The 14,760-nt window shown below is 41.3% G+C and overlaps 2 protein-coding genes across 4 annotated transcripts in view; both read right to left on the minus strand.

Moving 5' to 3' along the window:
* Positions 1 to 14,760, minus strand: part of LOC136161698 (zinc finger protein 665-like) — a 77,559-nt gene that overhangs the window by 10,140 nt on the left and 52,659 nt on the right. The gene's annotated exons all lie outside the window — the stretch shown is intronic.
* LOC136161699 (zinc finger protein 678-like) overlaps positions 1 to 14,760 on the minus strand; it is a 77,546-nt gene that overhangs the window by 10,140 nt on the left and 52,646 nt on the right. For 2 of the 3 annotated variants that reach the window (XM_065926724.1, XM_065926720.1), the window contains exon 2: positions 9,511 to 9,724. Coding sequence is in view for 2 of the 3 variants with exons in the window: in XM_065926720.1 (XP_065782792.1) it covers positions 9,511 to 9,525 (15 nt within the window). In the remaining variant the exon portion in view is untranslated. Of the gene's footprint in view, positions 1 to 9,510; positions 9,725 to 10,194; positions 10,268 to 14,760 lie in introns of those variants that run through there. The other variant, XM_065926721.1, reaches the window with a different exon arrangement.

The raw sequence follows: 14,760 nt of genomic DNA on the forward strand, positions 1-14,760 counted from the left end.
TGCCTTATTTATGATCTCTACTCTGAACTCCTTTTGGGGGGTGTTGAAAGTCAGGAGTTTGCAGTGGTCATGATGTCATCTTTGTAGAGACAGCTGGCAGAGTCCAGTCAGCAGGGTCCCTTTGTAGCCACATATTTGACCATGTTTTGGGGGCACTTCTTGGCCATTGTGTCCCGCAGCACTGGGAAGTTTCATTCCCAGGCCTAGGGAAGGTTCCATTGATAGGCCACTCAATGTGCTGTTTCTAGAGCAGGCCTTGTGAGTAGCAAAAGTCTTTGGATCATACCTGTCTTACTAGCCTCTTGGTCCCAGAAAATATTCCCTCTTGTTGCTTCTTCCCATATCTAGAGTTACATTATTACAACAATTAATAGCATATGGAACTGCATATCAACATTTTATCACAGGCTCAGTCACAGATTTAGTAACCTAAGAAACAATCTTCTGAAACAAGCAACACAGAAAATAATATAGCTATAGCTAGCAGTTAGTAGTCAGGTCATAAGTAAGAATGTAAGTCAAGAACTTTCATTAGGTAGAGCAGTATACCCCAGGTCATCTGACTTCATTTCTTAAATGACTATAGCCAGGTGTTAATCTCCTGGTTGTATATCATGGAGCATCTAATCTTTATCTGAAGACTACTTATTGAGATTAGCTTTAGAAACAAACTTATAGTGTCCTTTTTAATAACTTAATTAAATCTTTTAGAAACATAACATAACAAGGAACTATCTCAGAAGTGAGTCTTAGTAAACACCAGACTTTAATTAACAAAACTAGAAACTTAGTTTATCAATGAACAAAACTTAATATTCAGTGAAACAAGTTTTTTCTTCATTAGGGCATTAACCCTGTAGCCAGGGAAGGCTTTAACCCATCAAATAAAAATGAGGTTTGTCAGGGAGCTGGGAAAAGCCAGGCAGCCATCTTGGATTTCCCATAGCACTGACTCTTTCATTCACATCTATTGTTCACCCATTTTTAATTCCGCGATTCAGAAGCAGACTATGGCCATGTTTTAAGGACATCAGGATGGCAAAAGTCTAACCATGAGGGGTTATTTTTTTACATGAAGAATGAGTTTTGTCTACATGTACCATAATCTTAAGTAATGCTTATTTACTTTACCAAAGTAACAAAAGATTTTTAAAATGAATATAAATCACTTAAAGGCAAAGAAATTCATAATGTCTTCTTGAAAGCTGCATTCTAAGAAAACTCTGTTCTATTAGCATGAGAGTAGACTAAATTCCAGTCTGGTACCAGCTTACCAGATAGGAAACAAAACTTGTTCATTGGTTAACCTTAGAAAAATCTTTTCCATAAATCATGAAGTAGCAGTATTCTTACAAAGGCATCAGAGTGAAACGATAGAAGGCATGTTTAAATCTGATTAAACTGCAACTGAAAAGGTGGCTTGGTCATTGCTATGACTTGTAACACTTTAACAGGATAACTAGACTTATAATTGACCACATTTTATTAGGCCATATCAGATCTATATGAACTCCACATAACTTTAGGATATCTATATTAGTAACATCGACCATATCGTATAATCTGAGAAGATTTATCACCCCTTCAACAGTACTTCCCATGCAATTTAACATGTCCAATGAACCCAGGTAGTTTAATAGCTCCCTGGGATGTCTCAGGGGCCCTCTGAAGAATTCCAAAGTCAGCTAGAAGTCAAATTATTTAGGAAGTTTCGTCAACAAATATCAAAAGAGGTTATAACATTCAAGTCAGATAAAATCATATAGATCACTTCGAAACATTATATTCACTTAGCCAAAGTAACAAAGAAGATTTCAAAAGTAAACATAGAACAGATCACTTCAGAGGTAAAGAAACTTAAAATCCATCATCCAAGGCAGCCCAAATCTCAAGAAAACCTGTATTTATGAACAAAACTCTTCCCTTGGGGTCCACTTTCCATGAAACCTTCTTATCACTTTCTGTACCCACTACTTTGTTGTCCCACCCTGAAACAGCCACCTGTAAGTTAGACTTACTTCCTTTTCCCTTCATAAAATGTAATTTCATTCCTCATACCTTCTTTACTGAAAATATACATCCTACTTTCCTTAAGCAACCAAGAATTTCAGCATTCTATACATTGGTGAACATAAATACCAGTGATAATTTCTAAAAAAAAAAAAAAAAAAAATTCTAGAGAACATCTCACGATGGCATCATTATTCATGAATAGTCCAAAATCTCTAGTTTCTATGTAAGAGGAAGTTAGTCCTTAGTAATGAATGTTTCAGAATCTTCTTTTATTTGGAAATGACTTAGCTATTCAATAAACTTCCATCACTTAGTTTAGCACAGCCCAAGAAATTCAGGTTACCACAATCTAGCGAATGTTTTAGACAGACATTTCTAAAGTATAATTATTCTTAAGAGTTTCTCTGAAAGCTCATATCTCTTTTACATTTCTTTGAAGTTTTTTTTTTTTTTTTTTTCCTCTCCTAGAGGTTCTTTCCTGGTTGACAAACTTGTAACAGAAAAAAAATATAACATTTAACTTATAATAAACCTAGGGGCAATGAAAATACTGTGCTTAATGAATCTTAGACATATCTACATTAGATTAGCAAACGAACATTAATACTCCATATTTAATATTGACTATTTCCCAGTTCATGTGAATCTGAAATTCATTTAGATTAACTTCTCTTGTAGTTAGAATTGTTTGATTTGAAAGCGCTTATTTTCTTTTAGGCCAGTTAAATTAGAACTCATTTACAACTTTAGCAATATTATGAAAAAAAAAAAGAGGGCACACTGAGACATACATAAATCCAGACAGACAGACAGACAGAGACCTCATAGTTTCCTGCCTGAGAGTTAAAACATCTCTTTGACCCTTTTTTGTTTGCTTGTTTGTTTGGCCTGATGTTCTGATTTGTCCAAGGCTAAGTGAGGTCTCAGGCAAAGTGGATAGTGTATTTCAAGGACTAGGAAAGGGTTAACTTCAACCTTTTCCCTAGGCAGGTCTTTTAACAAGCTAATTGGTTTTAAATGCCTATGCAAAAAGAAAAGGTTTTGCAGTTTCCAAGGGAAAGAAAATTTCATTTTAACCCGTTTTCTCCAGAGTCCAAAAAATATCAGGGTCATCCTGTGTCAAAACGCCATTATTCGTTTCTGTAGTCTTAGTTTTATAGCTAAAATATAGACAAAATAATGCTCAAATTGACTCTGATATCAGGGGCATTTCAACTAATAAAAAATTTGGACTGTCCCTCTGGTTGGAACTGAGATCTTTGTCCCATGAGGAGAATCTGAAGGGTTAAGGGAATTTGCAGGAGTGGGGGAAGCTTGGTCCTTCCCAGCCCTGAGAAACAGGAGTAGTCAGAAGGGAATTCTTTAGGATGTTCAGGAGTGGGGGAAGCTTGCTTCCCTCTCCACCTGAGAGATAAGCTTCCTTAGAAGGGGATTCTTTAGAATGATAGGACAGTTTTTGATCCTTCAGGCTTTGGAATATAGGAGAAAGACCTGGACCAAAGGGAACCTCAGAATCCTTTCCGAGAGATCATGTGGATATGAAAGGTCGAGTAGGGGTCATCTAGGAAATCTGAGGAAGAGAGACAGAGGGGACGGGAGACAGGGAGGCAACAGAACGCAAGGAAATTTGAGTCGTTTCCCGTCCTTTGGCAAAACCTGCTGTGCCAGTCAGAGGCCATTTCTGGGGGGACCCCCGTTTGCGTAGGAGCCAGGCCTTTTGGAGGGTCAACATTTCCCAGTTTCTGAGAATGGAGCCAAGGGTTGAGTATGAGAGAGCGTCCTGGGATGAGAGAGAACCCGCTCTTAGCCCACCTACCACAGAAGGGGCGAACCGAGTCACTGGCTGACAGGAAGGCGGCCCTTTTCCCCAGTCGTCTCTCCCTGCGACTGACGCACAAAATGGCCGCGCGGCCCAGCAGTCGCGTCCAACAGAGAGACGAGACCTGAGAGAGCCCTGCAGCGAAGCCACCAGGCGACACGGACAGAGAAGGACAGAGATGCCCGGGAGCAACCAGGCGACTCACCATTTGGTGATTCCCTGAAACGGGGAAGGCACGCTTGGGATGGCTCAGAGGCAACACCCAGGCTCCCGTAAACCAATCCAGACCAGAAGGGAGAGAAGTGACAGTGACAGGGAAGAAGCCTGAGGAATCCGCCTTGCAATACATCCAGGAGGCGGTGACCCGGGACAATGGTCTCTGTTTTGCTTCAACCACTATGCGCCTGACATGGTGGACGGAAGTTGTCTTGCTGGGGGCGGATGCCCTTGTGGCCTGATCCGTTCTCTGTCCCCCCATCCTCACATGGGAGTCTTTCTGGGGCAGGCGCCCTAGTGGCTTTTATGTGTCTGACCTGCGCCCACACAATATTGGTTGGCATAGGCCTCACTTGCAAGAAAGGCAAAGGAGAGACCCTCACCCATTCAAGCGGCAGCTACTTGGGGTGCAGTGGGCAGTGAGGCCTTTACAACACTCCAGAGGGTAACCCTGGCCAGAGTGCCTCAGTTGCTGCCACAGCACTTGCTGTTGGCAGAGGGTCTCTATGAGGAAGGAGAAGCAAGGAGATGGGGAAGAGACTCTAAGTCCCCAAACAAGCCACCAAAAATGTCATGGTCTGGGTGCGAGTTGGAAGAGAATTTCCAGACATGAGACAATAAGGGTCTGGTTTTTTAGTTTCTGCATTCTAAGACCCTCCTTGGTTTTATCTGCTCTTCACTCTCGGGGTAACCAGAACCTTGGCAGAAAGAATCATTTTAACTATTTAGTATGTACTCTATATCTTTCTGATGGTTTTTATCAGAGTCTTGAAAGGACAAGAGAAATAACTAAAAATCAGTAAAGTTGCTCTTGTAACTTTTGGCACATATATTAACAAACAGCCACTAATGGCAGAGCTTAAACTTTACTTCAGCTTATGAACTTTAGACTTTAGCTAATAAAACATAGAGAGATTTACAGAGACAACGCTAAGAAAAGTTGATAGAATATTCTGTAACTGTAAAGAAACTAAAGACAAGAAAAGGTTTAGTCACTCAGTCATGTCTCATTCTATGTGACCCCATGGACTCTAACTGGCCAGATTCCTCTGTCCAAGAAATCCCTAAGCAGGAATACTGGAGTGGATAGTCATTCCCTTCCCCAGAAGTTCTTCAAAAAGAAAAGAAGAAGAAAAAATTGATCAAGTCATGTTAATGTTTTCATACATACAGTCCAGTTCAGTTGCTCAGTCGTATCCGACTCTTTGCGATCCCATGGCCCACAGCACACCAGGCCTCCCTGTCCATCACCCACTCTCGGAGCCTACACAAACTCATCTCCACTGAGTACAGACATACACTCAAATGGGGCTATATGCTCATTAGGAGAAAGAGAGAAAATTTTCATGTCATTAAACTCAGGTAATTTTGAATGGATTAAAATGTACATAATGTGAGAGGATGATATTGTTTATTTGCACTGAACTATATTTTAATACAGTTGAGCACAGATTAGGACTAATTAGATTCTTGTAAACATTTTGGAAAATACAAAACTGTGATGAGACTCTGTGATGTGAGCATGGAGTGTACTGGAAAAGATCAGACCTGGGCTTGGGATGAAAACCCCCACTCCCAAAACCCAGCATCTCTGCTAAACACACCTGAGTGTTCATCTTCCAAAGCAGAAAGAAAGTAAGAAGACATGGAATTATGCCATTAATCGTGAGAGTTTAGGCACATCCCTCACTGATTCTTTCCAAGACACTTGTTCAAGTCAAATGGAAAAAACAAATTCATAGCACGGGAATGTCACATAAACACCTAAAGCAGTGAACATGAGTCATGGGATAAGAAGTACATGGAGGAATACATTATCACTGCATGGGTATTTTGGCACTATATGAAAACTATGACCTGAATCTATGGGACCTGAATCACTGGGACCTGAGTTCCCAATGCACAGAGCTCTGGTTCTTTCCCTGATCAGCAAAGTAGATCCCACATGCTGAAGCTAAGAGTTTACATGTCATAGCCAAAGAACCTGAAAATTACAAGGATGACTAAAGATCCTCCCTGCCACAAGAAGACCCAGTGTAGCCAAATAAACAAATATTTTAAAAATGTGTTGTAAGCAAATTTCACTTCATATATGACTTCCCTGATCTGTAGCCTAACGTTGCAGTCCTTTAATGGACCAGAACCTGCTGGTCCAGAGTCAACAATAAGAAAGTAAAAGACAAAAAGAGGCTGATATTCCCTGGTTTACGCAGAGAACCTATAAAGCCCTTGACACAGGGCTTATACCACTCACGAAGGCACAGGGCATCCTCTCGAAGAAGTCTTGAAAGTCTGGGTGAGAAAGTGAGCTCGGCAGGTTTCCATGCTCCAGAGAATTAGCCAGAGAGAGAGAGAGAGAGAGAGAGACTGAGAGAGAGAGAGAGAAAGAAATACACAGGGACCCAAGCTCTGATGGAACAAGGGTGCTTTAATGATCATTATGTGAGCATATATAGGCTGTTAAGGAATTTCTTTGACAATAATAAAGATAAAAAAAAAAACAAAAAAATGTATAGTAACCATTACCAAGGAAACAAGGAATTAACATTGGTCATAAGGTCAGAAGAAAACCCGTATCTCAAGAGGGATGGTTGTGACTAGGCAGATTTACTGAAGGGAAAGAGTATATTGAAAGAAATCCATGCATGTGACTCATCTCATTATCTCAGTCATGGGAGCAGGACTGAACTGGTGTTAGAGTATAATATGACTTTTACACAGCAATATTTTCTACCGTAATCCTAAGCCAAAAAAAGATGAGAAATGACCCACAAACCATTTCAGAAACTATTCTGATCTGGAAAAGAAATGATAAAATAATAAGAACAACATTGGCATATTTATTTTTGAGTGTTGTATTTGTATGACACAGGATGAACTGTCTGTCAAGGAAACAGGAAATATGTTTAAAAAGCATACTCTGACCCAAGAGTTCTTGAGCGGGACAAATGTGCCATTTCTTTCAGCAAGCTTAATTTTTTTCTTAGTATTGTTAACAAGCTTCTTTTTACTAGTGTTCAAAATTCTGCTCCATGAATGACCATTTTGAATAGTAACCAAACACAATAGTCAGGTAAGCATTCATGCTTACTTTTGAACTTCAAGTGTTTTACACATTTTACAGTTCAAATATGATAGCATCCTCAGTAGCAACAATCATTTTAACTATTTAGGATATACTGTTTATCTTTCTGAGAGTTTTGACAGAGTCTTCCAATTATGTTGCTGTTCCACCTTTTTGCAAATATGTAGCAAACATTCCTTAAACAGCTTAAATTTACTTCACTCTATATACTCTAAACTTTAATAATACACACACAAATACATAGGGACAACTCTAAAGAAAGTTCACAGAAGTTTCTGTAACTGTAAAGAATACAAGAAAAATAACTGATCAAATCATATGGACATTTCCATGCATACATCTATTAAAATGGAACTATATATTCATTTCACTAAAATGAAACAATCGAAGGTCATGGAAAATATGTAAGAACAGTTTTCAAAGGTTAGAATCAATAAAAATATTCATGAACTGATGATGGCTTTTAAATAAGCCCTAGGTTTCTGCCTGCACACACAGATGCACACATAAACACACTTCAGGTAAAAGCAACCTTCCATAAATAACAGATCTTTTGGAAGAAACATTTTTAATCCACCTTTCTTAAAAAAAAAAAAAAAACTCATGTATTTTAGAATTTATGGTAAAACAAGCATTTACAAATTGTGCATGAATGCATGCTAAGCGACATGAATCACGTCTAACACTTTGCAACCCCATGGAATGTAGCCATCCAGACTCCTCTGTTCATGGGATTTCCCAGGCAAGAATACTGGAGGGGGTTGCCATTTCCTCCTCCAGGGGACCTTCCTAACCCGGGGTCAAAACCAGATCTCCTACATTGGCAGGCGGATTCTTTACCACTGAGTCACCTAGGTTCAATGAAAACAATTTTTTCTCTTTAGTAAGAATGATCAAAAACACAGTATGAGAAATAGTCTACATTTTATTAGCAAATATACCATGACACCTATGTAGAACACATTTCCAGACCTATGTGAAGAAACTGTAATCCTTTACTGAAGCACATCAAGTATGAAAACCAAAAGTTTTACTTGGAAGATGTGGTGACATAAAGACTTCAGTGACTCCAAATTCAGTACAATTGAAACTCAAAACAAACATGGATATTTCAAGTATAAGTCTCAGCTGTATTTAGGAGAGCCAACATAATTTTGAACTAAAAAAAAAAAAAAAAAAGTATAGAGGGAAATTACAGATTTCTGTAATTACAATCTGTAAATCTGTAATTCTGCCAAATTACAGATGAAGTTATAACTGTATAGACTAGTAAAACTTCAAAATAAATGAAGCAAAATACTTACAATGTAGCCAAAGAAGCTCACCTAAAGAGAGACTTAGACATTACTTTGAACAATAAAATAGAATGTAAACACAACAAAATATTTTTAAATATTGCAACAGGTGAGGTATCCCAAGGCAACAACAAAAATCAGAGGGGGGAAAAAAGTCAAAGGGCATAAAGGAAAGATTAAACTTTCAGCGTTCTATAATAAAGAATTTAGGGGCTTGCCTGATGGTTCACTGGTGAGAACTCTCCCTGTCAATGCAGAGGACATGGGTCCCATCCCTGGTCAGGGAAGATCGCACAAGTCTCAGAGCAACTAAGCTAGTGTGCCACAACTGCTGAAGCCCACATCCTCCAGCCTGCCAGGGATTAATCCAACGACTGAACCCGTGCCTTAGAGCCAGAGCTCCACAACAAGATAGTGGCCCCTCCTAATTACAACAGAGAAAGCCCAAGACCATCAGCAAAATCCCAGTATAGCCAAAACTAAATAAATACCAAAACAAAACAACAACAAAAAAAGAATTTGGCAGGCTTTGGTCCCCAGGTTCCGGAAGTTTGTTAACTACTCTTGGAATTTAAGTTTTTTGTGTTTATTTATTTATTTATTTATTCTCTCTCGGAATTTCTTTAGTGACTGAAGTAACTTTATTACTCTCTGTTGGCCTTGATAATTTATGCTAACAACATGACCTACGGTCGGCCCCTAGTTTAATAATGAGATGACTCAGGTTGTGAGGCTGGGCATTTCACAAAGACCAACGAAGTGACTAGAGATTTGGGGCTTTGAGCCAAGTGGGCTGATCAGCCCAACCTCTAACGAGGGGAGAATGCTGGAGATGTTATCAATCCCACCTATGTAGTTAAAGCCCAATAAAAACTCGGGACTTAAAAGCTTGAGTGAGCTTCTCTGCATGGCAATACTCTGTCTTCTGTCGCACCGATATGCCAGGAGGGCAATGGGTCCCTTGGGATGATGACTATGGGTAGGGTCAAACAAACCCGCTCAGAAGTCAAGTTGCTTATCAAGTCCAAAGAAACAGCATTTCAGGAAAGAGAGACAGAACAAACACGGACTACGCCTCTTACCTGGGAACGAGTCATTTCTGACTCCTTGTTTTCCTTCTCCTCTGGTCTTCCTTCTCAGGTAAGATCAGTCTTGGGAAGTGACCCGAGCGTTGTAAATAGGCTGTTCAATACTTAGAAAACCACAGCGAGCTCCCTGTAACACAGCCCCACACAGAGGGAGGATCTCAACAGGTACAAATCACAATCCTCTACGGCCACTGACACAGCAGGGATTCTGGAACACAGAATCAAACGAGGTGTTTTTAGTTGTATTCTTTTCTTCAGAACTCGCGGCCCTTCCTGTGAAAACCACGCGTTCTAGGCTGACCCTCCCCTTCAAACCTTAGGTGAAACCCTGACCAAACTCCATACAGAATAGAGCCTCCTTCACCTCTTCGTGGATCAGGGACCTAGGGGTTGGGCAATGCAGGACTTTTAAGCAGCGGTCTCTACAAGTTAGAAGGCAGAACTGCCAGAGACGGACTTAGACCCTAGAACGATGCTAACAGGAAGCGGACGTGGGCCCCAGGGACCCGGCAGCTAAGCTAACGGACCTCAGACCTTCTCACAACGATGCGAGGACACACTGGGGACGGGAAAATGGGGGCGGTACCTAGTATCGTCCGCAGAGAGCCCCGAAACCCACGTGTGAAGGACAATAGGCCGTGAGACTACGACATCAGGGTTTTAAACTAACAAACTCACCAGAACTCTCGATCGCTCATTTAAGCGCAACTCCGGGTCTGCAGGATACTGCGCACGCGCGGGCGGAAAATCCGGTACAGAGGTGAGTGCGCTGCCGGCGACCAACGAGAGGCGACGTAAGGGAGAGGGTGGGACGAGGCCGGAAGCGCAGGTACGTAGGGGCGGGGCCAGTGGGGGCGGAGCCTTGCCTCCCCTCACCCCTCCCCAGTCCGTTTTGGATCTGTTGGTCCTTCTGTCCAGCTATGCTTCCTTTCTCTTCCTTTTGATGCCTTTAAATCTCTTTGACTTCCTCTGCAGCAGAGCTGTTTCCTGCCTGTTCTAAGTTAGTGTTTCACACAACTTAAGGCAAAAGAGAAGAATTTTGAGAGCTGCCTCTATGGGAAGCCGAGATGTTTTCAGCAAGTTGAAAAACGGGGGAAATTCAAAAGCCCTTTGTGTGAGTGTGTTAAGATGGATGTCTCCTCAGTGACGAAAAGTAGAACGTAATCACTTCAGCAGCAGCAGCAACAACAATTAACAGAGGCGTATGGATGTGAGATTTGGACTATAAAGAAAGCTGAGCACTGAAGAATTGATGCATTTGAATTGTGGTGTTGGAGAAGACTCTTGAGAGTCCCTTGGTCTGCAAGGAGATCCAAGCAATCCATCCTAAAGGAGATCAGTCCTGGGTATTCATTGGAAGGACTGATGCTGAAGCTGAAACTCCAATACTTTGGCCACCTGATGCAAAGAGCTGACCCATTGGAAAAGATCCTGATGCTAGGAAAGATTGAAGACAGGAGGAGGAGGGGACGACGAAGGATGTGATGGTTGGATGGTATCCCTGTCTCGATGGACATCGGCTTGGGTGGGCTCCGGGAGTTGTTGATGGACAGGGAGGCCTGGTGTGCTGCAGTTCATGGGGTTGTGAAGAGTTGGACACGACTGAGTGATTGAACTGAATTGAATTCAATCTGTGTACGAACAGATTCTGGCAGGAGTAATGGTAGGTCATTTCTGGGGTTATGTTATAAATGACAATGTGGGTTCCGGTCTCCCTATTTCTTTCTGGACTCACTTCCTAAGAAAAAAGCCAGCTGCCCTGTTGTAAGCAAGTCTCTGGTTGCAGTTACTGAGTTTTCCTCCCAACGTATCATCTGAGTGATTCAGTTCAGTTCAGTTCAATCGCTCAGTCGTGTCCGACTCTTTAGGACCCCATGAACTGCAGCACACAAAGCCGCCCTGTCCATCACCAACTCCCGGAATTTACTCAAACTCATCTCCATTGAGTCAGTGATACCATCCAACGATGGCATCCTCTGTTGTCCCCTTCTGCTTCTGTCTTCAACCTTTCCCAGTATCAGGGTCTTTTCCAAAGTCACTTCTTCACATCAGGTGGCCAAAGTGTTGGAGTTTCAGCTTCAGCATCAGTCCTTCCAATGAATATTCAGGACTGATTTCCTTTAGGGTGGACTGGTTGGATCTCCATGCTGTCCAAGGGACTCTCAGAATCTTCTCCAACACCACAGTTCAAAAGCATCAATTCTTCACTGCTCAGATTTCTTTATAGACCAACTTTCACATCCATACATGACTACTGGAAACCATACCTTTGACTACACGGACCTTTGTTAGCAAAGTAATATCTCTGTGTTTTAATATGCTGTCTAGGTTGGTCGTAACTTTTCTTCTGAGGAATAAACGTCTTAAAATTACATGGCTGCCGTCACTATCTTCAGTGACTTTGGAACCCGAAAAAATAAAATATGTCACTGTCTCCATTTTTTATCATCTATTTGCCATGACATGTTGGGACCAGATGCCATGATCTTAGATTTCTGAATGTTGAGTTTTAAGCCAACATTTTCACTCTCCTCTTTCAGTTTCATCAAGAGGCTCTTTAGCTCTTCTTTGTATTCTGCCCTAAAGGTTTTGTCATCTGCATATCTGAGATTATTTGTATTTCTCCCAGCAATCTTTTTTTTTTTTTCCTCCCAGCAATCTTGATTCCAGCTTGTGCTTCATCCAATCCAGCTTGTCTCATGATGTACTCTGCACATGAGTTAAATAAGCAGGGTGATGCATGCTTAAGGTGGGGCAAGAGCAGTGGCAATAACAGGATCACACAAGCGCTTGCTGCAGCACGAAAGGTGACTCACAGCACACCCCAAGTGAGCATGTTGAGAGGAGCAATGCTCAGTGGCTTCTCTCCCAGTGGGGGCGCACCAGTCCCACCAGCCTCACACCGCAGATAGAAGCACAGCTAAGAAACAGATCTGGGGCTCTAGTCCACCAACCAGGGAGCATGGACTCACCACAGAGAGGGCAGTGAGAACCACGGAGCAGTAGGGAAGTGCCCCTCAATATTCCAGGGCAGGCTCTGATCACAGTAACACAGCCAAAGCCCAGATCAAGGGAACAAGGGCACACACCTCTGGACCAACCTCACCCACCAAGTTGCAGACACCAGAAAGAAGACTAACTAGGTTCTTGTAGTCTTCAAAACAGAGATCATAGACAGAAAACTGGAGAAAATGAGATGGCAAAGAAATAGGTTATAGAGAGCAAAGCAACATCAAACCCTGCAGAACCACTAAATAAAGAGTAGGTAGGCAATTTAATGATTACTTCTTGCTTTAATCATCTTAAGTGGAGACACCAGACGTTTTCACAAATCCCAGGTGCCTGATAATTCTTTAATCCACTTCTTTTCACACATGTTTCTGAGAATGTTCTATTAGATGTTTGAATCTAAAATTCATAAGTGATAGTGACAGAAAACTAATCAGAAACTGAGGACACATAAGACAGTGTCCGAGGAAGTGGATTACAAATGAGATAAACTTTATAAAGTGCTAGTTCTCAAGAAATTATATAAGAACAGAGCCTTTTAAAAATACAGTTGAAACACAGGGAAGTCTACTCATAGCTCTGTGGAGACCAAAGTAGGACAGATATCAATTGAATGGGGAAGATTGGAGGTCTCGTCAAGAAAATTGATATACCAAGGGAACTTTTCATGCAAAGATGAGCACAATAAAGGACAGAAATGGTATGGATCTAACAGAAGTGGAAAGTATTAAGAAAAAGGGCCAAGGATACACAGAAGAGATATTAAAAAACGATCTCAATGACCAATATAACTAGGATGGTGTGACCACGCACCTAGAGACAGACATCCTGGAGTCTGAAGTCAAGTGGGCCATGGGAAGGATCACTGTGAATAAAGCTAGTGGAGGTGATAGAATTCCAGTTGAGCTACTTCAAGTCCTAAAAGATGATGTTGCTAAAGTGCTGCACTCAACATGCCAGCTAATTTGGAAAATTCAGCATTGGCCACAGGACTGGAAAAGGTCAGTTTTCATTCCAATCCCAAAGAAAGGCAATGCCAAAGAATGATCAAACTACCACACAATTGCACTCATTTCACTTACTGCCAAAGTAAGGTTCAATATTCTCCAAGCATGTCTTCAACAGTATGTGAGCCGAGAATTTCCAGATGTTCAAACTGGATTTAGAAAGGCAGAGGAACCAGAGATTGAATTGCCAACATCTATTGAATCATAGAAAAAGCAAGAGAGTTCTAGAAAAACATCTACTTATGCTTTATTGACTACGCCACAGCCTTTGACGGTGTGGATCAAAACAAAGTGTGGCAAATTCTTAATGAGATGGGGATACCAGACCACCTTACCCACCTCCTGAGAAATCTGTATGCAAGTCAAGAAGAAACAGTACTGGACATGGAACAATGGACTAGTTCCAAATTGGGAAAGGAATATGTCAAGACTGCCTATTGTCACCCTGTTTATTTAACTTATATGCAGAGTACATCATGCAGAAGACTTCACCTCGATCCCTGGGTTGGGAAGATCCCCTGGAGAAGGGAATGGCTACCCACTCCAGTATTCTGGCCTAAAGAATTCCATGGATTGTATAGTCCATAGGGTTACAAAGTGTTGGTCAGAACGGAGTGACTTTTACTTCCACTTTTCATCATGTGAAATGTCGGGCTTGAGGAAGCACAAACTGGAATCAAGACTGCAGGGAGAAATATCAATATCCTCAGACATACAGATGACTCCACCCTAATGGCAGAAAGCAAAGAGGAACTGAAGAGTCTCTTGATGAAACTGAAAGCGAGGAATGAAAAAGTTGGCTTCAAACTCAGCATTCAGAAAATTAAGATCATGGCATCCAGTCCCATCAGTTCATGGCAAATAGATGGGGAAACAATCCAAACAGTCACAGACTTTATTTTCTTGGGCTCCAAAAATCACTGCAGATGTTGACTTCAACCATGAGAGTAAAAAACGCTTGCTCCTTGGAAGGAAAGCTATGGGCAATGTAGACAGCATAATGAAAAATAGAGACATTACTTTGCAGACAAATGTCTGTCTAGTCAAAGGTATGGTTTTTCCAGCATTCATGTATGGATGTGAGGGTTGAACCATAAAGAAGGCTGAATGTCAAAGAATTGATGCTTTTGAACTGTGGTGTTGGAGGAGACTCTTGAGTGTCTCTTGGACTGCAAAGAGATCACACCACTCCATCCTAAAGGAAATCAGTCCTGAATATTCGTTGGAA

This window comes from Muntiacus reevesi, chromosome 2, assembly GCF_963930625.1.
Source record: "Muntiacus reevesi chromosome 2, mMunRee1.1, whole genome shotgun sequence".
Taxonomy (NCBI): Eukaryota; Metazoa; Chordata; class Mammalia; order Artiodactyla; family Cervidae; genus Muntiacus; species Muntiacus reevesi.